Here is a 26,786-nt window from a genome sequence, read left to right on the forward strand (position 1 = left end):
TATGTGAATCTAAAGCGATTGAGCCATATAAATACATAGAAGAATGCTGCTACAAAACAAGATAAAAGGCATATAAGGACAATTGTTAAATGATGTGATAGATTAGACAAGAGAAATAAATTTTATTTTAAGTCAATTACACACCATGGCACCTACAGCTGATAATCAAATTCTGAATATTCCACAGTTCCTAAAACTAAATCTCTACTGTTCCCATCATAAGAAAATGTTAGAGAATTCCAACAGCTGATAAACACCTTCAGTAAAGTGGCTGGATACAAAATTAACTTTTAAAAAAAGATCAGTAGGCCTCCTTTACATAAATGACAAAAAGGGTCAGAAAGAAATTAGAAAAACAACACTCTACTAATATAAAATATCTTGGTGTAACTCTAACCAAGCAAGAGAAAGTCCTGTATGACAAGAATTTCAAGTCTCTGAAGAAAGAAATTGAAGAAGCTATCAGAAGATAAAAAAGATCACCATGCTCATAGATTGGTAGGATTAATGTAGTAAAAATGGTCATCTTACCAAAATCATTCTATAGATTCTATGCAATTCCCATCCAAATTCCAACACAATTCTTTACAGACCTTAAAAAAGCAATTCTCAACTTCATATGAAACAACAGAAAAACATAGGATTGATTAAACAATCCTGTACAAGAATTTCTGGAGGTATCACTATCCCTGATTTCAAGCTGTCATGAAAGAAATGCAAATCAAAATGATTCTGAGATTCCATCTTTTAGCCCTAACATCACCCATCAGAATGGCTAAGATCAAAAGCTCAAGTGACAGCACATGCTGGAGAGGATGTGGAAAAGGGGAACCCTCCTCCACTGCTGGTGGGAGTCCAAACTTGCACAGTCACTTGGGAAATCACATTGGCAGTTTCTCAGAAAACTGGTACTAGCTCTACCTCAAGACCCAGCTATACCACTCCTGGGCATAGAGCCAAAAGATGCTCCACCATCCCAAAAGGACACTTGCAAAACTATGTTCACAACAGCTTTATTCTTTTTTTTCTATTTATTTTATTTTATTAATTATACTTTATTCACTTTGTATCCCCCATAAGCCCCTCCCTCCTCCCCTCCCGGTCCCACCCTCCCTCTCCCTTCTTCATGCATGCCCCTCCTCAAGTCCACTGATAGGGGAGGTCCTCCTCTCCTTCCTTCTGATCTTAGTCTATCAGATCACATCAGGAGTGGCTGCATTGTCATCTTCTGTGGCCTGGTAAGGCTGCTCTCCCCTCAGGGGGAGGTGATCAAAGAGCAGGCCAATCAGTTCATGTCAGAGACAGTCCCTCTTCCCATTACTATGGAACCCATTTGGACATTGAACTGCCATGGGCTACATCTGTGCAGGAGTTCTAGGTTATCTCCATGCCTAGTACTTGGTTGGAGTATGAGTCTCTGGAAAAACCCATGTGTTCAAATTTTCTGGTTCTTTTGCTCTCCTTGTAGGGTTCCTGTCCTCTCCAGCTCTTACTATTTCCCACTTCTTACATTAGATTCCATATACTCTGCCCAAAAGTTGGCCATAAGACTCAGCGTCTGCTTTGATAGTCTGCAGGGCAGAGCCTTTCAGAGGCCCTCTGTGGCAGGTTCCTAGGTTGTTTCCTGTTTTTTTCTTCTTCTGATGCCCATCCTCTTTGCCTTTCGTGATGGAGATTGAGCGTTATTCTTAATAGCCAGAAGCTAGAAACAACCTAGATGTCCCTCAACTGAAGAATGGGTAAGGAAAATGTGGAATACTACTCAGCTATTAAAGACAAAAGCATCATGCAACTTGCAGGCCAATGAATGGAACTAGAAAATATCATCCTGAGGGACATAACCCAGACCCAGAAAGATATACATGGTATGTTCTCACTTATTAGTAGATATGAGCTGTTAAGTACAGGATAACCAAACTACAATCCAGAGACCCAAAGAAGCTAAGTAACAAGAAGGGCCAAAGGAAGGATGCTTGAATCTCACTCAGTTGAAGAAATAAAATAGACATCTAAGGTGGATGGAGGGAAATGGGTAGGAGAAGGGATTGGGGGGGGACAGGGATGGAGATCAGGTGTGGTAAGATCAGAGGAGGGGCCAGGAAGAAGACTGAGAGAGAGAAAGGAAATTATTGGAGGGCATCTCTGGGACTAGCCAGAGACTTTGGACAGGGGAGGTTCCAAAGACTCTATGGGGGTGACCCTAACTGAGACTCCTAGAAGCTGGGGAGATGGAGCCTTCAGAAAACCTTTGACCTGAAATTTGTCCTGCCTACAAGATATACAGGGATAAAGATAGAGCAGAGATTGAGAGAATGCCCAGTCAATGACTGAGACCCATCCCATGGCAGAGAGCCAACCCCTAATACTATTAACAATAATCTTCTATGCTTGTAGACAGGAGCCTAGTGTATCTGTCCTCTGAGAGTTGTGATGTTTCCATCAGCTGCTGGAAACAGTTGCAGAGTAGGCCAGCTCAGGGAGTCTAGTGGAAAATGGGAAGAAGGATTGAGGGAACCTGAGGCATCAATGACACCACAAGAAGACCTAACAAGTCAACTAGCCTGTGCCCACTGGGGACTCACAGAGACTGAACCACCAATCAAAGAGCATGCATGGGCTGGTCCTAGGCCCCCTACACATATGTAGCAGATGGGCAGTTTAGTCTTCATGTGGGTCCCCTAACAACTGGAGCAGGGGTTGTCTCTGACTCTGTTGCCTGCCTTTAGATCCTGTTTTCCTGCCAGACAAGCTGAGATGCCTTGTCTGGCTTCAGTGGGAAAGGCTGTGCTTAGTCCTGCTGCATCTTGATGTTCCAGGATGGGTTGGTACCCATGGGAGCCTTCCCCTCTCTGAAGAGAAAGGGAGAGGAGTATGGGGGTAAGAAGGTGTGAGGGTGGGACTTGGAAGAGAGGAGGGAAAGAAAAAGAAAAAAAATTATTTGAATGAGTGAGTGAGTGAGTGTGCGTGTGTGTGTGTATGTGTGTGTACCCCTGTCCATGTGTCCATTTTTCTGCATGTGCACAGATGGAATTGTCTGTCTGGTGTCTACAGGTGCCCACATAAAACATAAGATTTTACTTGCATTTGACTAATTTAAAATCTTAAGCATTCAGTATAAATATACAACTGTGAAAGGAACCCTCAAAAATTCACTTTTCTTAAACTCATAAATAAGCAAAATTCTAAGCCAGTGCTGGAGGGATGGCATGGTGAGTGAGAGCACTTGCTTCTCATGTATGTGCAAGAAGACCTCAGTTTGGTTTCCCAGCACACCCAGGCATCAGCACACTCACCGGCTGCCTCAGCAATGATCAAGGGAAAGAGAGGGTGGCAAGGGCTGATTGGCCAGTCAGCCAGCCTATGTCCAAAATGATAAGCTTCAGGTTCAGTGAGACCTTTTCTCAGGGGAAGGATAGAAAGCCGTAAAGGAAGGCATCTAACGTTCTCCTCTGTCCTCTTCATGTGCACATACAGGTCTGTGTAACCCCACCCTCATGTGCACACTCACAAAAAAAAAAAGTGCTAAATATTACCTTGACATTAATTGTATCATCACTGTCAATTTATATCTGACTTTAACTTGACATTGAGGTTTTACAACTAATTGAGTGCCGTAATTAATTTCTCAGGTTTAAGTGATAAGTCTTTATTTTATCCCAGAGTAGAACTTAATCAAGAAATCATAAATCGAAGAAACTATGTTTGTAGTGCTTGCATGAACAAAATTAAATATCCATCAACAAACCAGTTAAATAAGTGATCATTGTTATTTTGCCATGTAAAATAAGTTTAAGAGTACCTAGATTTACAGAAAGGATTTAAAGTAAAATGTGAACTGGGAAAACATCAGAACACAATTGTTGAAACAGAATGTAGCCATGGTGATATGAATTAAAGAGAATATGTAAATAAGAAATGTTTGAAGATTATAAGTGAATTTTGAAGGAACTTTCAGTATGCCTTATTTTTAGAAGATGCATACATACTGGATGTGAATTACTGCAATCTTGAAAAAGTATGAAGAGTTTATTAGACTGTAAGCTGCTCGAACTTCCGTGCTGAAGAAGTAACACGTGGCTTGTCTATTACCACTGCACATAAACCGTGTTCATCACTGGAAGTATCCCATGCGTCCTGGCTCAGGAAGGGGTCTTGCCTTCTCAAGTCCAAGGGTGCTGCTTTGGAGCCCATCTGTTTGATGAATAACACATAAAACAATAAAAATAGAAGTAACGAGGCAAAAACCACGCAAATTTCACTATTCTAACATCTCTTGGTCTTTATATAACTACTTTCCATGTTTCATGTGAATGCATATTTTCATAGCTGATATTCTAAAACCTCTTTGAATGTCCAGGTGCTTTATTTTCAAGATCTCCTTTCTGATTAATTTGTAATGGTTATTTTAATTGTGGCATAAAGGAAGCATTTTTAAGTAAAAATTACATCATCCCTTGAGTTATCACACAACAAAGATAGGAACGTTCCTCTGACCTTGCTGTGTCTGCTGACAGTGAGCTTTATGGCTTTGTACATAAGACTGCTATCACCAAATTTCCATTTGAGTAGTAACATGATAACACAAAGAGCCAGGGGACTGGGTTTTAGATGACAGCACATCATTTAATATCCACTTATTGTTTCTACAGGGAAATTCAGGCCTGGGATTCAGTATTGCTGGAGGGACAGATAATCCTCACATTGGAGATGACCCTGGCATATTTATTACGAAGATTATTCCAGGAGGTGCGGCAGCAGAGGACGGCAGGCTCAGGTAAAAAGGGAAGCATTAATATGACTTGGGGAGTTGATCCACTGCATCAGTGAGTCACATTTCTACCTTTGGAAAATGATAATTCTAAAAAACTTCTGGACTTGGAAGGTTATCAAAGGTTTCTGCAATGACACTGCAAATCTCTTTGTACTTGCTGAATTTCAAGTTGTATTTAATTTGTGTATGTTGATAGCTACCAAATGTGATATTGGGCCAGACACTATGAGGAGGGGTTATAAATATATCTTTGAATCTTATGGGGCTCTCTGTATACTTGGAAAGAGTGGTAATGTGAATTAATGAGTCAGCAACACAGTATATAGAAACAACACTGTACATAGCGTTAGGAAAGTATGTGCTGATACAGACATGGATATGGAAGCTTTCTTAGAGTTTTCCATACGTGTTTAGAAAGAGTCAGAGAAACCACCTCATTGGAAGATTTTAGGTCTTAAAATATAATTGATAATGCATTAAGTTACTGCATAAATCTGAGCTGGGACATGGAGAAAAACAAACTGTCTGGGAGACTAGAATGAAAGCTGCTTGCTTTGGAAGAGGAGTGTGTGCTAAGTTTAAGGGAAAGCATAGAGCCAAGAGAACACCCAGGGACAGAGCAGAAGCCACTGGAGCCAGGCTCTGCTCTTTTGAACTTGGACATAAGTAGAAGAAATAAGAGTCACCCACGTGGAACAATTAATAAGTAATATAAAATACAACCAGAAATTACAAACAAGCTCTAAAAGACAGAAAAACTAAGAGTTCAGAAACTTACAGAAACCATCCAAAATATATAATATATAATTAATATATAATAAATAACCCTACATGGAAATAGATCCACATAGGCAAAGAAGATTCAATTATAATTGAATCTTTTATTTTTTATTTTTTTTTCAATGCAGTTTATTCAGGAACCTTGAACAATCATCTGACCCTGGGGAAAGCCAGCCCACAGCTTAAATAGCCTCTGGGTAGCCAACCCCAGCATGCCACGTGGGCAATGCAGTAGGTCCACATACATGGAAGCAAGCCAGATCCTCAGCCTTAGCCAAATGTGGAGTTGTTTGTGAAAACAAAAGCTCATTTTGTTTATTTTTTAAACAAAATACCATCATACCTGTGATATTATTGTCTCAACCTGTCAAATGCTGGAGTTAAAACTGCATGACACTCTACCTGGTTATAGCTTTATTTCATCTATTGTGTGGATATAAATGGTTCCATGAGCGCTTGCTCAATGGGTGACTTCCATACTAATGAATAAGTAGAGAAGAAAGAGGTAAGGTTGATATGGGGAATAGAGAGGATGTTAATGGCAGTAACTTATGAGGTTTATTAAAGACTTAAGGAATATTCTTCAAGTAGGATTGCTAAGATTTAGACTTTACAGTAGGAGAATGAAAAAGAAAAAGGACACATGCCTGGATACAACAAGGACAATTGGAGCCCTATAACTAAGATGTGATATCAAGAGATAGATCATTACTAAGAAAAAAATATCAGCAGATAGACAAATTCTGGCTAAAGAGACTTGGCAAGATCCTGGCTGAAAGAAGGCCAGAGTGATGAAATATTAAAGGGCAGAATGTAAGGTAACTGACCAGATGTCAAGGGTGAGAGTTCTGCCAAATCGATTAGTCCAATGCTCGCTGAAACTGGACTGAGTGCACCAAAGCCAAAGCTCATGGTCAAGGTCTCCAGGGAGAGAGCTAAGAGGAAACTTCTTCAGACTTGGGAAAGAAGTCAGTCTTCCAGAGAGTTAAAGCAGGTCCTGTAGGTAAAGACAGCATTGGCCAGCATTGCATTGCATTGAGAAACATGACCTGAAAAGTAGGAGTTCAATGCCACATCCTTGTTTAGTCTGTTTGCGTTACACATAAATAACCTAGTCTGTATTTCCCTTTGAAAACAGGCAAAGACACTTGTTCCCTATCAGACTGCTCTGATACAGTGATTACATTACACAGCTGTATCCCGTCACTCTAGCTCCCCAATCAGTGGACTTGGAGAAGGGCATGGGAGGAGATGAGGAAGGGAGGGTGAGATTGGGAGGGAATGAATGAGGGGGCTACAGCTGGGACACAAAGTGAATAAACTGTAATAAATAAAAAAAAATAAAAATTTAATTAAAAAAATAATGAGCTGTCTGAAGTATTATCAAAAAAGAATAATACACAGGCCCAAGCTAATGTCATGAAAGCATTTTCTCAGTATTACAGGAGCAGTGTAGTGCATAAAGCTAGAGGGACAGGATCCAAGGAGCACTTTTGTTTGCCACTAGTCCCAAGCATGTGGAGAGAATTGTGCTATTCAAACTCTAGGAAGCCAGGGTTTCTAATGTCCGTTACTAACAGAATTGGCCTTGGAGGAGTGAAATTTCCTTCACTGATGTTTTTTCATCTGTCAGATAGTGAAGGTGCTGGCCAAGTCATCACTAAGATGTCACTGAAGATTCAGTGAGATTACCTAAATCCAAAGCTAGGCCAGGCACATAAAAGGCACACACAAAATGCTGCCGCCATCACTTCCTCTTTTCCTCTTATTTCCCTGACTACATGTCCTTTGGCCTCCTTTCACACTCTGTGTCCTTCCCAGTCTTCTTGTTCCTAGCTTCTCAGGTCTTCTTTTTTTAATACTATGGCATGATATTAAAGGTAATTTTAAAAATGGAAATTATAGAATTTTGGGGGTCACTCATGTCACTCATGTGATTCCAAACTGAATCCCCTTGATCTCCTTTAATTGTCTTATTGCTCTAGCAAGGACTTCAAGTACTATGTTGTACTATGTTAAAGAGGTATGAAGAGAGTGGGCAGCCTTGAAATGTCCCTGATTTCAGTGGGATTACCTTAAGTTTCTCTCTGTTTAGTTTGATGTTGGCTATAGGCTTGCTGTATATATTGCCTTTACTATGTTTAGATATGTGCCTTGTATCCCTGATCTCTCCAATACTTTAAACATGAATGGATGTTGGATTTTGTCAAATGCCTTTTCAGCATCTAAGGAGATTAGGATAATCATACTAAAATCTGTACACCTAAGGAAGCTAATCAAGAAGGAGGACCCTGGGTAAAATGCTCAATCTTCATTCAGAAAGGCAAATGAGACGGACATCAGAGGAGGGAAAAAACAGGGAACAAGACAGTAGCCTATCACCGAGGGCCTCTAAAAGACTCCAGCCAGCAGGATATCAAAACATATGCTGAGATGCATAGCCAAACTTTGGGCAGAGTGCAGGGAATCTTATGAAAGAAGGGGGAGACAGAAAGACATGGAGGGAGCAGGAGCTCCACAACGGGAACAACAGATCCAAAAAGTCTGGGTACAGTGGTCTTTTCTGAGACTGTTACTCCAACCAAGGACAATGCATGGAGACAACTTCGAACCCCTGCACAGAAGTAGCCCAAGGCAGCTCAGTGTCCAAGAGGGTTCCCCAGTAATAGGACTAGGGACCATCTCTGACATGAACTCATGGGCTGACTCTTTGATCACCTCCACCTAAGGGGGGAGAGCAGCCTTACCAGTTCACAGAAGAAGACAAAAAAGCCACTCCTGATGAAACCTGATAGACTATGGTCAGATGGAAGGGGAGGAGGACCTCCCCTATCATTGGACTGGGGAAGGGGCATAGAAGAAGAGTGGGATTGGGAGGGGGGTTACATCTGGGAAAGAAGAGTGGGATTGGGAAGAGGGAGGGGTTACAGCTGAGATACAAAGTGAATAAACTGTAATTAATAAAAAAATTTTAAAAAACTCAAGAGAATGGAAATGATATTATTTTAAGTTGCTAAATGTCTGGTGAATGACTAGGCAGTGATGAAATAGGAAAATGTAAATGTGCATGTATGTTTATCTGTGTGTATGTGTGTTTATAGACATCTTAAAACATGAGAAACTCTTGTACATTTCTCAGCATATGTTGTCATTATTCCCTATGCTCATGCATACACAATCAGTGGTAGGTTTCTATTTCTGTTTCGTTTAATTAATTGACTGTGCGATGGGACTCTGAAGAACTTACTAGTCAGTGGTATTTTTACCTTTTAGAAGCAACCATTACAATATGATAGCATCCCTTGGCTTTAAGAAAATATAATGTTATGGAAAGAATATTCGTTTTCTTTCTGAGAAAAATAGATACATTCCAATCTTCTGAAGAATGTGTTTTATTTCTGTCTTTCTATCTGAGTCATAAATGCCCTCAGTGTAGCCTGAGGCCCCTAGATGAGCAATTTTGACATGTCTTCCCAGGGAAGAGCTATCACACAACATCCTTTGGTTGGCCATGCAGCAATGACATTTTACACAGTGGTGCATTTATTAAACCTGTCCACAGAATGAAAGCAGAGTGCAGAAGAAGGCTGCTTGCTAGTTTCCTGACAAGTGACACAATTTAATCTTCTGGCCCTCGACACAATCATTTCTATTTCTTGACAGAATGGGGAAAAAAAAAGTGTTATTTTCTTTAGGTCTATTGCTTCATTTATTACCTCTATGTCTACTTACAGGTAATGGTGCTTTTCAAAAGCCAAGAAATGTGCATGCTCCCTTCAACAGTAATATTAATTATGCTGAGATCGCACCCTACGGACAAGTTGACTAGAATGCATTTCCTATGTGTAAACAACGACATTGTCTCTGTTTACTGTCCTTGAACAGTCATACTTTTTGTGACTTCATTGACATATAGTAATTAAGTCACCAATGACTTAAAATAAGAACACGTAAAAAAGGAAAGGCAGGAAGAAAGGAGAGAAACAGAAAAGATAAAAAAAGATAATGACAAGGTTAATGACTAAATATTGATAATCATCTTAAAATGAAGATTTCATATAACTAGGAGGTGGGGAAAACTAACTTAAATTCGAATTTTTGTCTGAAAATCACTACCACCAATTTGAACAAATAGAATAGCTTCCAGCATGGCAGTTTGAACTGATACTTTCAGGCAGTATAAGGAAATTAAATATTTCCAGCAAGTGAAATACTGTAAGAGATCACTTCACTGGTGGAGGACTCTCTACTTTGAAGTTCTGTGAATGTCTGTGACTACAAGTGAGAACTTCATGGATCGCCCTGTACAACATCTCAATTTCTACCACAGCTCAACTGATTATGGCTTTCAAATAACTACACTTACGCCAAATTTTCCATTCAAAAGTAGAGACTTTAGTGCCTTTAAGTCAACCTTTCTTTCATTGTTATTCTGGTGTCAAAGCAGGTTGCAAAACTGGCTGTGACTTTTAGGGAAAGATTTCCATGAGAAGAGAGACTACTAGTCAAGGTAAAAGGCATTCACCTCAGAAGGGTGAATGGTTGGAATTTCAGTTGACTCATAGATTGTCCCATTCCACCTCTAGCCATTAAAAATAAAGTAGAGGAAATGGGAACAGTTCTGTCCTTTTTCTGGTTTCCTCTTACTTGTATAATCAGTTATACGTCCAGACAACCTACTTGGATGAAAGAAAAAGAGAGAGAGAAAAAAGTCTTTTCTAAAGTAACCTTGAAGTGATTGTCAGCAGGAAGTCCCCAACAATTGAGCACCACATGAGAGAATTTCTAAGAGACAACCCTAGCTGCACGTCTGCTAAAATGCCATCACCTACCTGCCATCTTTCTAAGCTTCATGAAGCCCCTCAAGGATTCCTCCCTTTTGGCTTCTTGCTAAATATTTGGATATAAGATGATTGAAATATTTTTGCCGCGAACAAGCCTTAGTTTGTTGTTGTTGTGCTTAGAAAGCTGCTTTGAGAGTTTTGGATAGCTACTTGCCATAGAATGAATCTGGGTCCCTACCTCACACCACACACACACATTAACCCAACATGATTCAAACATTTAAACATATAAGCTAAAACTATAAAACTTTTAAAAGCATATGAATAAATCTTTAAGACCTTTAAAGTAGGCAATAGTTTCCTCATGTAGCATCAAAAGGACAAGCAAAAAAGTAAAAAAATAAAAACAGATAAATCAGACCTCACTTAAAACCTTTTATTGTAGTACTAGGAAGACAGCTCAGTGGTTAAGGGCCTGACTCCTCTTCAAGAGGGCCCAGGTTCAAATCCCAGGACCCTCATGGCAGCTCATAAATGTCTGTAACTAAGATCTGGCACCTCCACATAGACATACATACAGACATACATACAGATAAAACACCAATTCACATAAAATAAAGCTAAGTCAATTTAAAAAATGAACAAAAACTTTTCTGTTTTTAAAATACATTATAAAGGTAAAAGCAATCTTCCAGAACAGGAGAAAAATATTTTAAAATAATATATTTGATAATTTAATTGTAGCCAGAATATATAAGAACAGCTGTAACTCAACAATAGAAAAACAATACAATTTGAGAGGAGTCAATCTATGTCTGTCCTGGTTTATTACCTTGCAGCAACCAGTTACCAAATCTTGAGGCTTCAGGTAATAGAAATATGCTGTTTTGTAACCCTAGATGTCAGAAGTCCCAAATCAGTCTCTCTACGGTAAACTCAAGATGCTGACAGAGCAGCTACATGACTGTCTGAGAACATTTGTTTCCTTGTTTTGGGTGTTATTACATTTTTCTCAGTTTCTAAAGAGCACTTGCATCCATTGCCTCATAAACATGCCGTCTATCCTCAAAGAACAGTAATTTAACCTTCCCTCGTGACACCCCTCTCTGACTGTAACCCCACCCACCCTTCCTTCCGATAAAAATCTCCTGATTATGTTGGACCTGCTCTACTCTATGAATGTGCTAAATAAAACCACTGTATTGTTTACTCTAAAAAAACTAAACAAAACTAAAGCTTTAATTATAAAAAATATTCTGCCATTCTTTTTTGTTATAAAATATTTCCAAATACCTTTCTCGTGTTGTCGTCCACTTAAAGGTGTGATTCACTGTGTTTTTACTTCATTTTATTTTTATTATTTAAAACAATTTTTAAATTTAAATATGTTTTGATCCTTTTCTTTCCCTCCTGAAGTTTGCTCAGATCCTCTCCCCCTCCCTATTCACCCTACTTCAAGTACTTTCTCAAAAAACAAACCAAAGTGCCTCACCTTTTTTAAGTCCTTGAGTCCATTTACCTGGGAGAGGAAACTTTGCCTCAGGCTCCATATCTGTGTAAGTAACCTTTACATGAGCAAATATCAGACCATAAACCCATTTCCTAAATATGTCAGCAGATATTTGACCTTAAACCCCAGATATTAAAATATCAACACTCTAAGAATTACCCAAGAGGTAACATTTCTGTTATCAAAGCTGAGCATAAATTGTAGGATTCCTTTAAAAGTCAGGAGAACTGAGTCAGAGTGTTTCATGAAATCCAATTATCCAATTAGACTCAAGGGGTGGGGACAGAATAGTATATAATGATGGGATTGCTAAGACATGGATTCAATGTGTCTATCCCTTAAATGGGCTTCAAGAGTCTGAAGTTTCCAATCCAAATTCTAGTTCTGCCGTGAATTTTCTGGCATCGTTTTGTAGATCTGCAACTAGCTCAGAGTAAAAGCTAACAAGAAAGAACCTTACACTTTTCTCAAGAAGCAGGAGACTTGGAGACTGCCTCTACCTAGGGGGCCCGAGGAAGATAACAAAACCTTCTTCACGTAGCATCTTTAGTCATATAATGAGCATGGCAGAAGAATTTGAGGAGTTTTTCATTTCAAAATTATAATTGCTTGATGATTGTTGAAAGTCTGAGAAATTCAGAATATTATTATCATGGCCAAGAAGTTTTTGTTCAAAATTAATGTCCAGTTCCCAGAAGACCTAGTCCTTAAGGCATTTTCATAGCCAACACTTGATTTCAACTTTACAAGCTGTGCCACTCATTTATATTCATTTCTCATATCCTCTCAAGAAATCATGTTGCCATTCTAATATTCTGAAGCCATATATGATTCATACAGCACTAAATTCATGGTGTCCTTGAGAGCAATGCCAGGACAAAGGGGTAAGGAAGGGGAGAAGAGGTGTGCTCAGGTGATTTCCTGATTTCTAACTTAAAGGCAGTCCTGGTTATAATCAGGAGTTGGTTTTCCGACAAAGTTACACATTCTACCACTATTTAGGACAATCTAATAATGAAATGAGCTTTGTGCAGTCACTGCAAACAAGCGTAACAGTGGACACTAAAATCAGAAAAGGGTTAGTACTCCTAGACCCCATCCTGCACTGGCCTGAGGAGGTAAGGGGTGGGAGAGAGGCATGAGGGATGGAGGGTAGATACAGAGCCAGGGCAAGGCACTAGTTAAACTGGTAAGAAAGGATTTTATCTGAGGTCTATTGCAGTAGGGGAAGAAAGAGTTCGGTAGAGAAATGGGGTCATTTCTAAATCCCACGTAGAGAAATAGAGATTTACAGACAAGAAGTGGAGTTATGTTCAGTAGATGGAGAATAGATAGGAGAAAGCACTGGGGCTAAGGGAGAGATGCTTGCTAGACTGACCTAACAGGATTATTTCTGAAGGCTCGGGTGATCCGATACTGGAGTGAGGGATTCTTCCTAAGCTGCTTTGGCAGGATTCTTGCTAAAAACAGCCGTGCAAGTCTAACGAGGGTAGACACTGAAGCCCAAGGTCAGAGCCTCTTTGAGCAGGGGCCTGAATAAAGTTCAACTGCAGAGAGGACTTAAATTTCATTCAGGTTATAGACTGGTAAGTGCCAGGTCGTCAGTGACTTTGCCAGAGCCGAAGCGATAATCAGAAGAAGTCTCACATGGTCTGAGTGACCGTAAGCCAGGCAACCTTTGCTACAGGGTTTCCTTCATCCTCCATGACATGTGTCACGTGGTACTCTGAGCCTACCCATGCTCATCACTTTAGCTTCCCAGGCGAACTGAAGTTGAAAGTCAGATTCAAATTGGGTTACGCAGACTACTCATAATTCAACACCAGGCATTTTCAGCACCTGGAAAACAGCCCCCGTTCACAGCCTCTTCCCAAGCCCCTTTCTTCCTTGCACCAGCTTCTTCCTCCTTGGGAAGGCCCTCAGAACATGTGTATGATGCTACAATGTGCATACCCAAGTTCCACCTACTCTATAACGTAGTTGGTTTGGGGCCACTTTTGAGCTTAGGATTGTGCACTAGGCTGGTGTCATTAACTCCTTGGATAAGAATTTAGGAAGAAATCCACACAGCCACAAAAATCACAGAGCAATCCTTTGGCTAGGTAGTTCCCAACTATATGCATCTGGGTCTGATAGGAGCAAATTCAAGAAATTTGTCTTGTCTTAGCCCTATAGATTCTTCTTCCATGACCATTAATATTAATCCTTTAACTATTAACTGCAAAGTATGATAAAGGAAATATGCTCATAGTTATCAGGCTCAATAAAAGTAAAACTAATAGGGACAAATGTTGTCCATAGAGTCCTTGGCTTTTAGAATTTATCATATTGAATTTTCAGTGTTAACTCCTGCTCTCATCTGAAATTTGTAGAGAATACTTTTTCTTTTGTCTTAACGATACCTAACTTATTTGCTTTAGATGACTGCTATTTTATTGACCGATGCATCGTAGGAAAGAAAATATGAGGCACTTTAAGTCTTCTTAATAGAGCAGTGTTCCATATGTCTAACACGCTGTTGTTCATTCACTAATCTACTCGTCATAACATCTAGTACTGTAACTTATCCATAACAGAAACTTAATCAGATCAGATCGGTCTCTTTTTCTTAGCTCCTTATAGAGTTACCACTACGTTCATTTATATATGAATGGTTTAGACTCCAAAATATGCCCACTTCTTTCCCAATACACCATGTGGCTGCAGTTATTTGAAGAGGAGTAACTGGGGTTTATTCTTAAGAATCTATGTACAACCCAAAGCCCTACCAATATGCAAGTCACTAGGGCTGGAGGACCCAAGTTTGGTTTCCAGCATTCACATCAGGTGGTGTAGAGCCACCTGTGGCCCCAGCTCCAGGAAACGCAGTACTCCCTTCTAGCCTACTGAGACATGTGCACTCATGTGACTACCGACATCATACACACACTCTCTCTCTCTCACATACACACACACACACACACACTCACTTATTTTATTTTAAATCTAAAATAATTCTTTAATAAAATTAAAAGCATATATATAGAAATACAGATATACCAAAGTGGCATGTCAATCATCTTATAAAAAAAATGACTGAGTAGTGAGGATTACAATCTAATCATAAAACAACATAGAAGAACCCACTATCAAAATATAATAAGAAAACAATAACTTTGCATTTGAAGATAATTTGTGTAAAGTAATTCATGTGTCTTGCAGAAACTTTTGAAAATACAAGAATTTCTTAAGTTAAAATCATTAATAATCTTATCATCAATCTATCTATTGTATTCTCATATTTAAATACATGATTTGATGTGCGCATGTGTGTGTTATGCCGTATGTATGATGTTGTGTGTATGGGATGTTTACTTACCACTGTAAGTACAGGAATATGCATCTGTGTCTGTCTGTCTGTCTCCTCTCTCTCTCTGTCTCTCTCTGTCTCTCTCTGTCTCTCTCTGTGTGTGTGTGTGTGTGTGTGTGTGTGTGTGTGTGTGTAGGCTGGAGGTTAGCATCTATTAAATTCCTTAGTCACTCTCCAGCTTTTCCACCTTTACTCTTTGAGACAAGGTCTCTACTGAGCCTGAGCGATATGGATTTGGTGAGACTAGATTCTGAACTTCAGGATTCCACCTGTCTTTCTTTACCCCCACCTAGTACTGGAGATACATGTCATAATGATAAACAATAAATAAAATAATTTTTAAAAGAAACACCATCTTTCCCCACAACAAAACCAGATTCTAAACTGGAAATAACATTCAGTATCCATGTGAACTCACAAACCATCCATAGTCCAGTGAGCTAGAATTATAGTTTGTGAAAACTAATTTTGTCCAAGTCATTTTGGTTATACAAGTTAATGCGATCATTTGGACCTAGACACCAGGGCTAGAATTTATTCTGTAATACACCAGTAATAATAAAAATGTTGGTATAATTTAGCTTCTTTCTCTACCTTCAATTCATCCCCTTATGGTCTAGTTCAGTAACACATCACTGAAGAGAAAGGTAGACAATTAAAAAAAAAACAAAACACTATTGCTTTATTCTAAAAGACAATGAATGAAAGAATGTACTCTCAGCTTCATGTCCATGTTGAATAATAAATGTCTGTGTTAACAGTTAACAGTTATTATTAAGTTGTACCTATGAATATGACAGCTTCATTGTAATGCTCCCTGTTAATTTAATCCATTGTGCCACTTGTAGGAGTCACCAGATATGTGTTCTGCATCACATCCTCATCACCTCTGTATCAACAGTTCTCAGACACTCAGTTCAGGATGCTGTGTTCAGAATCTTGTTGTGATCAATAAATCTGGAGGGAAAAAATATGTTATAGCATCTCCAGGAAGATCAGAGAACCTTCCAGAAATAATGTGCCAAAGGTCGTGGCCAAGCTGACCTGGCAGAGGCATGCTGGGTGCAGCCATCTACCCATCACCCTCCACCTCAGCAGCCTCTGGAGAGAGCTCTTCTGCCACTACCCTGCCTCAAGTACATCTCTCCTAGGGCCCACTTTGGCCTAAGACATGACGTGGGGCATCTTGCTGGCAGAGTGCCAGCACCTGTCTGCACAGCAGGCTGGGAAGGTGTGTCTGACTTCTATGAATGGAACCAACATGCAACCACAATTTATGACAGAGATAAGTCCAGTCAGTTTTTGTATGTGGAGAACGAGAGTTGATAGTTTCAGGAAATTCAGCAAGGTGAATTAGATATTTTGAAGGAGATGACTATCATTTGTTTCAGTGACATGTCAGTGAAGTAGGTAAATTTTTTGGTATAATAGACATAAGGCACACAGCAAATATTTATTAAGCAGACAGAATCTGCCATTTTGCCCCTCAACCTCTGTTATTCACTAGTCCTGTGTAGATGGGTTGATATCCTGCTGTGTGTGAGGGTGGATGGAGCTGGAATTGAGAAGGGAACAAGAAAGCAGGGTCCCCGCTTTTAAAGAAGTTCTCTGTTGAGTGGTAAAAGGTGGGAAACTACAGAGTGGGGGCTATGGGGAAAGTGTACAGCGCTCTGAAAGGCTGTGGCTGGCAGCTCCACATAGCTAGCCCAGAGTGTTCAACGGAAGGCTACAGAGAGGTGCCATTTAATCTGAAATACTAAGAGTGACTGCCTGGGACTATCGAAGGTTCTCTAGGCCAAGAGAGTGTGCCCGAAGGTCTTCAGAAGACCGAGGAAATTGTCAATGAGATTGGTGCTACAGAGGCAGGGCAAAATCATAGGAAGAATAAACAGAAGGATGTGAGAAACCAGGCCAGGAAAACCTTGGGTACTCTATTATGCAGGTGATTTGTTGCTGTTTTGTTTTGTTTTGTTTTGTTTTTTTGGCTTTTTTTGGAAGGGGGGGGTATTGCTTTGTTTTTTTAATCTTCTCCAAGGAACCTGAAACCTTGAGCCTTCCCATGGGAAAAGTGACTAAGCTGAAATGTTGCCTATATAGAAGTTATCTGATTGTTTTGACAGTCAAGCTGAGCTATCTAGAGCATAACCAAGGAGGATGCGTTAAGAACTGATTGTCGAAACGCATATAAGACAGAAGCTTTGAATAAGAATCTAACAAAATAAAAAGAAATGAGTACAGGTTAAAATATGCTTAAAGGATAAATTTCAGGAGCTTTAGTTCATTATTTGAAGTTGAATGTAAGGGAAATGCTATTCTTTCTTGAATTTTACTTTTGAAATTATAATATAATTACAGCATTCCCCCCAAACCTTCCCATATACCCCTTTCTGTCACCTTCAAATTAATGGCCTCCTTTTGCATATATGTCTACACATACATTCCTAAATATGACCTATAGTTATATAGTTTACATGTGCCTGTAGTTTTTTATGTAGAGTTGAATCCTCATGAGTTTTCCCTTGTCCACTTTGGCATGCTCGTTGGCTCCTTACATGGATATTTCTGATTATGTGGAGTTTACCATCTCATCACATTGTCTGGGGATGACCCTGAGCCGTGATAGATGGCAAACAGTGAAGCCTGGAGGAGAGAGAACATTGCAAGAGAAGTTAATGGTTTCATTTCGGATGACCTTTGGATTCCGACACCTGTGAGCAATTTGAGAGCAGAGGTCTTGGCAGGGCAGTTGGACATACAGGTTTGGAGCTGTCAGAAATCTTGCTGGGACAGAAACAGGAATCTTTAAAACTGAACCAGTTTTGGTATCGCTTTGTGAAAGAACAGGTAAAAAAAAAAAAATGACTTCAGACTATGCCCTGAGTTATTTTAAACTTCGGGATGTTAGTTTGAGCAGAGGCTCCCAGTCTGAGTAATTCATGTTTTCAGTAAATACTTGGTTGGATTTAGTGCTGGATTTTCAGATCGACAGTTGGCCTGCCCGATAGGTAGCCTGCAGCCACCTGAGTTTTCTTCATTCACACTTCTGTGAGTGTGCTTGTTCTTCTTCCACTTTTAAAAGAAGAGTATGCATAGTGCCAACCCCCAAACCATGGTTCATTGCCTGGGTGTAAAAGAAAAACCTGAAATATGTTTGCTCTTGATGAGCAATGACTTGATGATTAATCTTTCCACTAAATAACATATTTCTATTTTTTCCTTAAATAAAGTTGCAGAGAACTTGTTAGCTAGTAGTATTGAAATAATTTTCCTGATACATCACAGAACTGGAGGCCTATCACTTCTCTTCGCATTCTATCTACTTGTTTATATGTATATGATCTCTCAGCATTTAAATCTTTAAAAGTAAAAAATATCATTACTCTATTTTGCTCAACCCTGATCCATATAGATCTGTGGAACCATGAGTTTTCTTGCTCTTAGGTCTTCTTGTTTGTTTACACATTAGCCACTGCTATTCATGGTGCTGTCGTTTTGTCTTTCTGTCACAAGTTTCTGGAAAAATCTCAACCTTGAATCCAATCATCTTCCATTTTTTTCTTCCCTTCCTTTACCTTCCATCTCTTACTTTCTAGCCCAGGCTGGTCTTCAGCATCAATCCTCTGATCTCAGCTTCCCAGGTGCTGGAGTTACCTGCATATCTCCACATCTGGCTCTCATGCTTTAGAACAGGATGAATCTTATAAATCAAAAGAACACTGAAATGCTGAGCAAATCCTCAAAGGATGTGGGTCACCACATTCCTGATTCCAAATATAACGCTGCTCCCATCTGGCCAGCTCCACCTCTTCTTCTACATTGGCGATGTCCAAAACCTTCTTTTCTTTCATAATTTTTGGAACTAAATCTACCCCATCATTTAAAAAAACAAAACACTAAAACCACCTGATAGAGAAGTCTTTTGGTGTCTTTATTTAGATGCAAAGGTCTCATCACACACACACATGCTCTACTGTTTTCTATCAAGGTAGATCAAGACACCCTCTGGTAACCCAAATCCGTCAATTCTTGTCTTTTAAAAAACCTCATTTGATCACCTAAATCTATTATAGCCCACATCTCCAAAACTAGCCATTCTTTAGTCATTCTCTGGATATTCAAATGTATTATAGCTGTTATAAAGGTACCATTAACCTACATCTTTGCTTGCTCACTGTTGCACCTCTTCATGAGCCATACCTATCAAAGAGCAGTTTGCACAGTCTCTTTAGGGGTTTTTTGTTTATTTGTTTGTTTGTTTGTTTTTTAATTATCTCTCCTTGTCAAATTCTAGTCTGAGGCCCCCACAATACGCCAACCAAGAGTAACATGGAAAACATTTCTTCTAACATCACCAGTACAGTGAGGTACTGATTTAGCCAAAGCAAGCATAATTTGTTTTTCTCTCCTTGCTTCCTATTACAGCACTCTTCTCATGACCCCTGCTTTCCTCCCTCTGATAGCCCCCTTCTGTATCTCCACTCCAATCTCCTCAAACATATTGGTCTTCATCCCTTTAAAAAAATCTTCAACTATGCTCCATTTTACATATTAGAAAATGGCATCTTTTTAAATCATAAATTAAATGTTAGCACGGGATGTCAATTTCTGGCCTTCTATAAAATGTGAAACACTGTGTTTTCTCCTTTACATCACTATTTCACAAACTTCCAGTAAAATATAACTATATACTGAGGCTATGGGGCCGTGCTCACTCTTTTAAATCTGAATAAAATTCTGTTCAAGGAGGAAAAATTCAGAACTTATTCTCTCAGAGTTTTAGCCTAATATATTTTAATGTTAAGCCTTTATATTCCATGCGACTTGCGTGAAACAAAAGTACATGTAAAAATAAAGTGTTATCTTTTCCCAAATTCTCTGTGATTATAAAACTTTTAAAATTTTCTTTAAGATTAAATTCTTCTGATTATTTAATATGCAATTAATAAAAATTATTTCAGTATACCAAACTATATATCTGTAATTCTAAAACAAAGACAATATAATTGCCATGGGGATTTTTTTTCAATGAGACCAATACAACCACAGCTACCCAATTTTTCCTCTTGAAAATGCAGCTGAATCTATCTAGCATATTTCTGGATTTTATTCCTGAGAATAAAGATATGTTTGGCGTGTTTCATAAGTGGAAAACTGCTGAGTAGTTAGAAATCCATATCAGAGCCCACCATAGTTATCACAGGGGTCCTAGGAAAATGTAATGCTTTCATTGTAGCTTTCTCTTATCTTCTAGAAGCTTCTCTACCATGCTGCCCTGGTGTATGCAGACTCTTTTACTAAGAAATACCATAAAACTTCTCATTATAGAATCCTCTGTTCTTTTATGCTCCAAAATGAAGTCTCATTTTTAAGGCAGTTATAAGGCCATGAAAAAAAAATACCTCTGAGTCACTGAGGACAGTGAGTTGCTCTGTACTTCAGAAAAAAAAAAAATATGAATTTCAATGACCCAGATTCCTGGAAAGTAAAATGGTCTTGGTGAGCAAGGGTGCCCTTCTTCATGTACTCATTCCAATGTCACCAACCGGATCTTCAGTCTGTAACTGAAGACAGCAAGCACATGCTTGTAAAGAGAGATCCAGCTTGATTTTATGAAATCATAAAATGTCACCAGTAATTTCAAAATGTGTCATGAGTTTTCATCACAAAATTAATTTGAATGTATGTTGTGGAATGTGATTGAGCTTAGGGAGAAATGGGAAGTTTGGAAATTATAAAAATCACATAAACAATAATAGCTGATTTTTAAAGCTCAGGAAAGGTCAGAAAGCAGCCTTGCTAATCATCTTCCCTTGAAAATTAGAAGCTTCAGGCAATTTAGCATTATCTGCTGTATAGGGAATTGCTCACAACCTTTGCCAGAATCAAATAATTCCAGTAATTATAGGTTTGAAGTTGAGAAAGTCTTCGAGGCACAGCTATCAGAATTGAAATTTGGGCAGCAAAATGATACACACTTCTTTGCTAGCATTTCCAATACAATATCTTCTAACTGCTAATTCATATTTGACTTTTGATTGAGCAACTACTATAAACTTAGCCCTTTTCTATGTACTGTAGGTGAAATACCTAACAAGATAATGTTCCTTATCTAAAAAGCTTACAATTTTATCTGTTGTGTAAAATACGAACAAGTACAAACAATGTATATATTATTAATTATTATTCACTTATATAGTTATTACATGATTTTCCTTGTTATTATCAAGTAACAATTCATTAGTTGTTTGATGTTGAATAATGCCACATTTTATTAGAGAACATTTGATTGAAAATGAAACTTTTAGATAATTCTGTGATTAAATATTAATGATGAAATGTACTTTTGTTTCTAATATATCTGATGTAAGAAAATACACAAGTCATATGTTCTCTACAGATGACAGGTAAAAGTAGCACATTATGAGTGCCTGGCAGCTACTTTGCACTAAGGAACCGTGTTAGGGCTTTTGAAAAGGATGGGTTTTAAGGTCACTTATTAAGGACAAAATCAAGACAGTCACATAAAGAAAAACAAAAAGCAAAATCTCTTTCAAATCTGAGAAACCAATAGGTTCAAGTGTCCTTTGTCAGGAATAAGCCAGGTAAATAACAAAAACAAAAAATAAGGTTACAGAGAAAGGAAATAGGTGGGAAGGAGAAAAGATGTCACAAACAAACAAAGCACGGAGACTGAGCCCACAGAGGAATGTGCACACTCAGCTGGCTTTCTCCCCCTCTTATTCTGTTCAAGCCATTAGCCCACAGATAGTATACACACATTATATTAAGAGTGCATCTTTTCCTCAGTTATTCTCTCTATGCCTCAGTCCCCTATGGAGTTTTAACTCCATTCCGACTAATAATAAAGACTAATTTTTACATCATATGTTTTAAGTCTGGAAATAGGACTGCTGGCTTCACATAGATGACTCTGGAGAGAACATACAGGAATATTGGTGGCTTTGGGGAGAGTGAAGGCACTAGAGAAGGAAAGAAGGGATGGGCCTGGATGTATGCTGGAAGTAGATGCAACGGATGGACATGAACAGTAAAAGCAACAAAGGACTAAGAGAAAAATGCATGGATAATGGTACCTGATTCTTTGAGGAGCTTTGAAAGCTAGAGACAAGGTTTCTTTTCTCGAAAAAGCTGCATTTGGGCCTAGGTTATGGGAACATAATATATGAGACAAAGTAAGTACATAAGTATTGCATGTGTTCTTGAGCTGTACAAAGCATGATAATTATGCCGCTGTAACAAACAACGTGTTCGCCATAGCACTTAGGACATGGCTTTAAAAAGTCTTAAAGATGTTTTAAAATTATCTTAAATATTCTAAGCATCTCAGAAACCACTGAAATTACTTACCATCATATGTGTATTTGTATGGATAAGTGCAAATATTTTGGCTTGTGAGATTCTATGTTCTTCCAAAGTTGGTGAGTGTCAGTAAACATCTATGACACTCCTAGTTATGATGAACATCAGGAAAGGGGCGCTCGTGTGAAAGCAGTCTTCTGCGTGGCATCAAGGAATTCTACTTGTTCTAGTCTCTTATTTCTATGAAAATGGAATGTTATTTCTATGAAAATGGAATGTTAGCAACTAAATTAACCATTCAAATAATGAACACAGATCTGAAATTAATCCAAATTCTAATGATGGAAGACATTTGTAAGCTAGAATTAGCTTTATGTGTACGAGCATATAGGCTCCCCCTAACTGCCTCATGCCATGATATGGTCTTATGCATATCAATCTCCTCCTTATTCCCTGGATCAGTGTCAGTATCCTCATGTTCCACATTGCCTCCTCCTTGTCCATGTAATCTGTACTGTGTAGTAGATGCTTAGTAGTTGTTGGTCGTAAGTGACTATCTGCAGGGATACTTGACATTTTATTGTTCGCGGTTGTTTGCTTTTGTTGAGATCTCTTCTCACTAGAGTTTTTCCTTGAATGCAAATGTGACTGTGAACGATAGCTTGTATCTTAGGGGGAGTCAATTGGAGCTCACTCATTTTATGCCAAAGAGGATGAAATGACAGGAAAAGAGAGCATCCTTGTGGCAGAAGTTGAGAAGGTCAGCAGCAAGGATGTCATTGACTAGCTACCACATTTCTAGATTTATATAACTACCAAACCTATTGTCTGTGCTGACTCTGTTCCAGGCACTACTAGGGGTGCTAAACATTCGAAAGGAAGCAAGGTACATTCTCCCCTGAGTGACTCACAATTTCTAAATAGAAATAATAATAAAAAAAATTTCCTTTTCCTTGCCTCCCACATGTAATCAAATGGCACTGCAGTAGATCTTAATAAGCACCACCCTCTGTCCCTTTTCCTGCCCGTTCAATGCTAGCTGTCCAGTGGGGGTCACCCTATGCTTGGAGGATAGCCCAGGCTTTCTTCTGTCCTCCCTTCAAACCTACTTTCTCTCCTCACAAAGGGGGGTGTGGGTAGGTGAGATCTCTCACAAAACTATAATCTAGCCTTAAGCATAACCCTCACTTGAGTCGAAATTCTTTATCAAGCCTTCCAGGCCTTGCAAACTCAATTCTGTCAACCATCTTATCAGCAGCTGAGCTATTTCAGAAGCTGTGTTCCTTCTCCACTCACCTGACGACCCGCAAGCTCAGCTACGTTAGATGCTCTAAGAGGTTTTCTTCAATCTTCTTAGAGCAATATTTTTTCTCAGTATGTTCTAACTATGCCACAACATTCACGTGAAATTTTAATAGCTTGATTTTTCTAATTCTATTGTCAAATTGTGAGAATCGGTGTGGAAATGGATCTTGAGGTAACACTATTTCCAGTTTTCTGAGAAAGCACCAGATAAATTTCCAAAATGATTGTACAAGTTTACATTCCCACCAGCAATGGAGGAGGGTTTCCCTCCTTCCACATCCTCTCCAGCATGCATTGTCATTGGAGTTATTGATCTTAGCCATTCTGATTGATGCAAGATGGAATCTCAGAGTAATTTTGATTTATATTTCCCTGATGACTAAAGACATTATTCCTCTGTTGAGAATTCTCTGTTTATCTCCCATTTTTAAATGGATCATTTGGTCTGTTGGTGTTTAATTTATTGAGTTCTTTATATATTCTAGGTATTAGCCCTCTCTCAGATATAGAGTTGGTAAAGATTCTCTCCCAATCTGTAGGCTGTCATTTTGTTCTGTTGACAGTGTTCTTTGCTTTGTTTCTTGAGGTCCCATTTATTGATTGTTACTCTTAGAGCCTGTGCTGTTGGTGTTCTGTTCAGGAAGTTGTCTCCTGTGCCATTGAGTTCAAGGCTCTTCCCCACTTTTTCTTCTAACAGATTTAGTGTGTCTGGTTTTATGTTGAGGTCTTTGATCCACTTAGACTATAGTTTTGTGCAGGGTGATAAGAACGATCTATTTACATTTTTCTACATGTAGACATCCAGTTAGACCAGCACCATTTGTTGAAGATGCTATATTTTTTCCATTGTATGGTTCTGTTTTCTTTGTCAAAAATCAGGTGTCCATAGGTCTGTGGGTTTATTTCTGAGTTTTTGATTCATTTACAATGATCCTCCAGTCTGTTTTTATGCCAGTACCATGCTGCCATTTTTATTACTAGTTTTCTGTAGTACAGCTTGAGATCAGGGATGGAGCTAACTCCATAAGTTCTTTTATTGTACAGGATGGTTTTAGTTATTCTGGGTTTTTTTTTCCATATGAAGTTGAGAGTTGTTCTTTTAAGATCTGTAAAGAATTGTGTTGGCATTTTGATGGGAATTGCATTGAATCTGTAGATTGCTTTTGGTAGGATGCCCATTTTTACTATGTTAATCCTACTGATCCATGAGCATGGGAGATCTTTCTGTCTTCTGTTATCTTTTTTAATTTCTTTCTTCAGAAACTTGAACTTTTCTTCATACAAGTCTTTCACTTGCATAGTTAGCATTACACAAAGGTAGTTTATGTCATTAGTGGCTATTGTGAAGGGTGTTGTTTCCCTAATTTCTTTGTCAGCCCTTTTGTCTTTTGTATACCGAAAATCTAATTTTTTTTTTAGTTAATTTTGTATTCAGCCACTTTTCTGAAGGTGTTTATCAGCTGTAGAAGTTCTGTGGTAGAATTTTTGGGGTCACTCATGTATACTATCATATCATTTGCAAATAGGCATATGTCTAAAAGATGCTCAATGACGCAACAAGGACTAGCAGCTTTATTCAGAATAGTCAGAATATGGAAACAACTCAGATGTCCCTCAACTGAAGAATGGATACAGAAATTGTGGTACATTTATACAATGAAATACTACTCAGCTATTTTTAAAGAAAAGGAAATTATGAAATTTTCAGGCAAATGGATGAAACTAGAAAAGATTATCTTAAGTGAGGTATCCCAGAAGCGGAAAGACATGCATGGTATATACTCACTTATAAGTGGATATTAGTCATATAATATAGGATAAACATACTAAAATCTATAAAACTAAAGAAGCTAAACAACAAGGAGGACCCTGGGGAAGATGCTTAACTCTCATTCAGAAGGGCAAACAGGGTAGACACCTGAAGTGGTAGGAAAAAGGAAACAGGATGCAAGCCTACCACAGATGTCCTCTGAAAGACTGCACTCAGCAGCAGGTTGAAGCAGATGCAGAGACTCACAGCCAAACTTTGGACAGGGCCCAGGAGACCTAAGGAAAAGGAGGATATAAAAGGTTCCAGAGGGGACAGGAGACACACGAGGGGACCAACAAAGCCAAAAAAAAAAAAAAACAAAAAACAACAACAACAACAAAAAACATTAGCTGGGCCCAGGGGGGACTGCAGAAACTGATGTATCACCCAACAACCATGCATAGAGAGGACCTAGATCCCCTGCTCAGATGTAGCACATAGACAGTTCAGCCTCCATATGGGTTTCCTAGTACGGAGATAAGAGACAGTCTCTCTGACATGAACTTGGTTGCCTGCTCCTTGATCATTTCTCCCTGGTGGGTCAACCTAGCCAGCCCACAGAGAAAGAGTATCCTGGCAGTCCTGATGGAACCTGATAAACTGGGGTCAAACAGTGGGGGAGGACTTCCCTTATCAGTGGACTAGGTAAGAGGAATAGTGGAGGAAGAAGAAGGGAGAATGGAACTGAGCTACAACTGGAATACAAAGCGAATAAATTATAAACAATAATAATAAATAAAAGAAAAATTCAAAAATAATACTCTTTAAAAAACAAAAAAAGAAAGAAAAAGGACAGTACTTAACAGACTACTGTAACCTATAGGTGGCCTATCTAGCCAAGGAGAGACTTATACTATGAATTTGTGTAATATTTGAGAAAACTATCACAAAACAAGAGACTGAACTTGTGAGTAAACAGCAATCAGATTATTGCAAGATTTGTGTGCTTATGAAGGTCCTTGTAAAAACAGGCAGCAGATTCAGTCTTCATTCTACAGCTACCTAAGAGCTTTGCTACCAATAGCCTACAGGAAGCCTTTCTGTAGATTACAAAAAGACCCTTTTCAGCAGGGGCAGTAATGCTAGCAGAAGAAAGGGTGTTGCCCACATTCTCCTCTTTGTTCAATGGGCTCTGTTCACTTGTTTGTGACATGCTA

General features: G+C 38.8%; 1 protein-coding gene across 27 annotated transcripts in view; it reads left to right on the forward strand.

Annotated features, from left to right (window-relative positions):
* Positions 1–26,786, forward strand: part of Dlg2 (discs large MAGUK scaffold protein 2) — a 1,917,798-nt gene that overhangs the window by 1,377,420 nt on the left and 513,592 nt on the right. For all 27 annotated transcript variants that reach the window (XM_060367555.1, XM_060367549.1, XM_060367550.1 and 24 more), the window contains one exon: positions 4,650–4,774. In XM_060367555.1, coding sequence (XP_060223538.1) covers positions 4,650–4,774 — 125 coding nt within the window. The remainder of the gene's footprint in view (positions 1–4,649; positions 4,775–26,786) is intronic.

Source organism: Meriones unguiculatus, chromosome 14 (assembly GCF_030254825.1).
Source record: "Meriones unguiculatus strain TT.TT164.6M chromosome 14, Bangor_MerUng_6.1, whole genome shotgun sequence".
NCBI lineage: Eukaryota > Metazoa > Chordata > Mammalia > Rodentia > Muridae > Meriones > Meriones unguiculatus.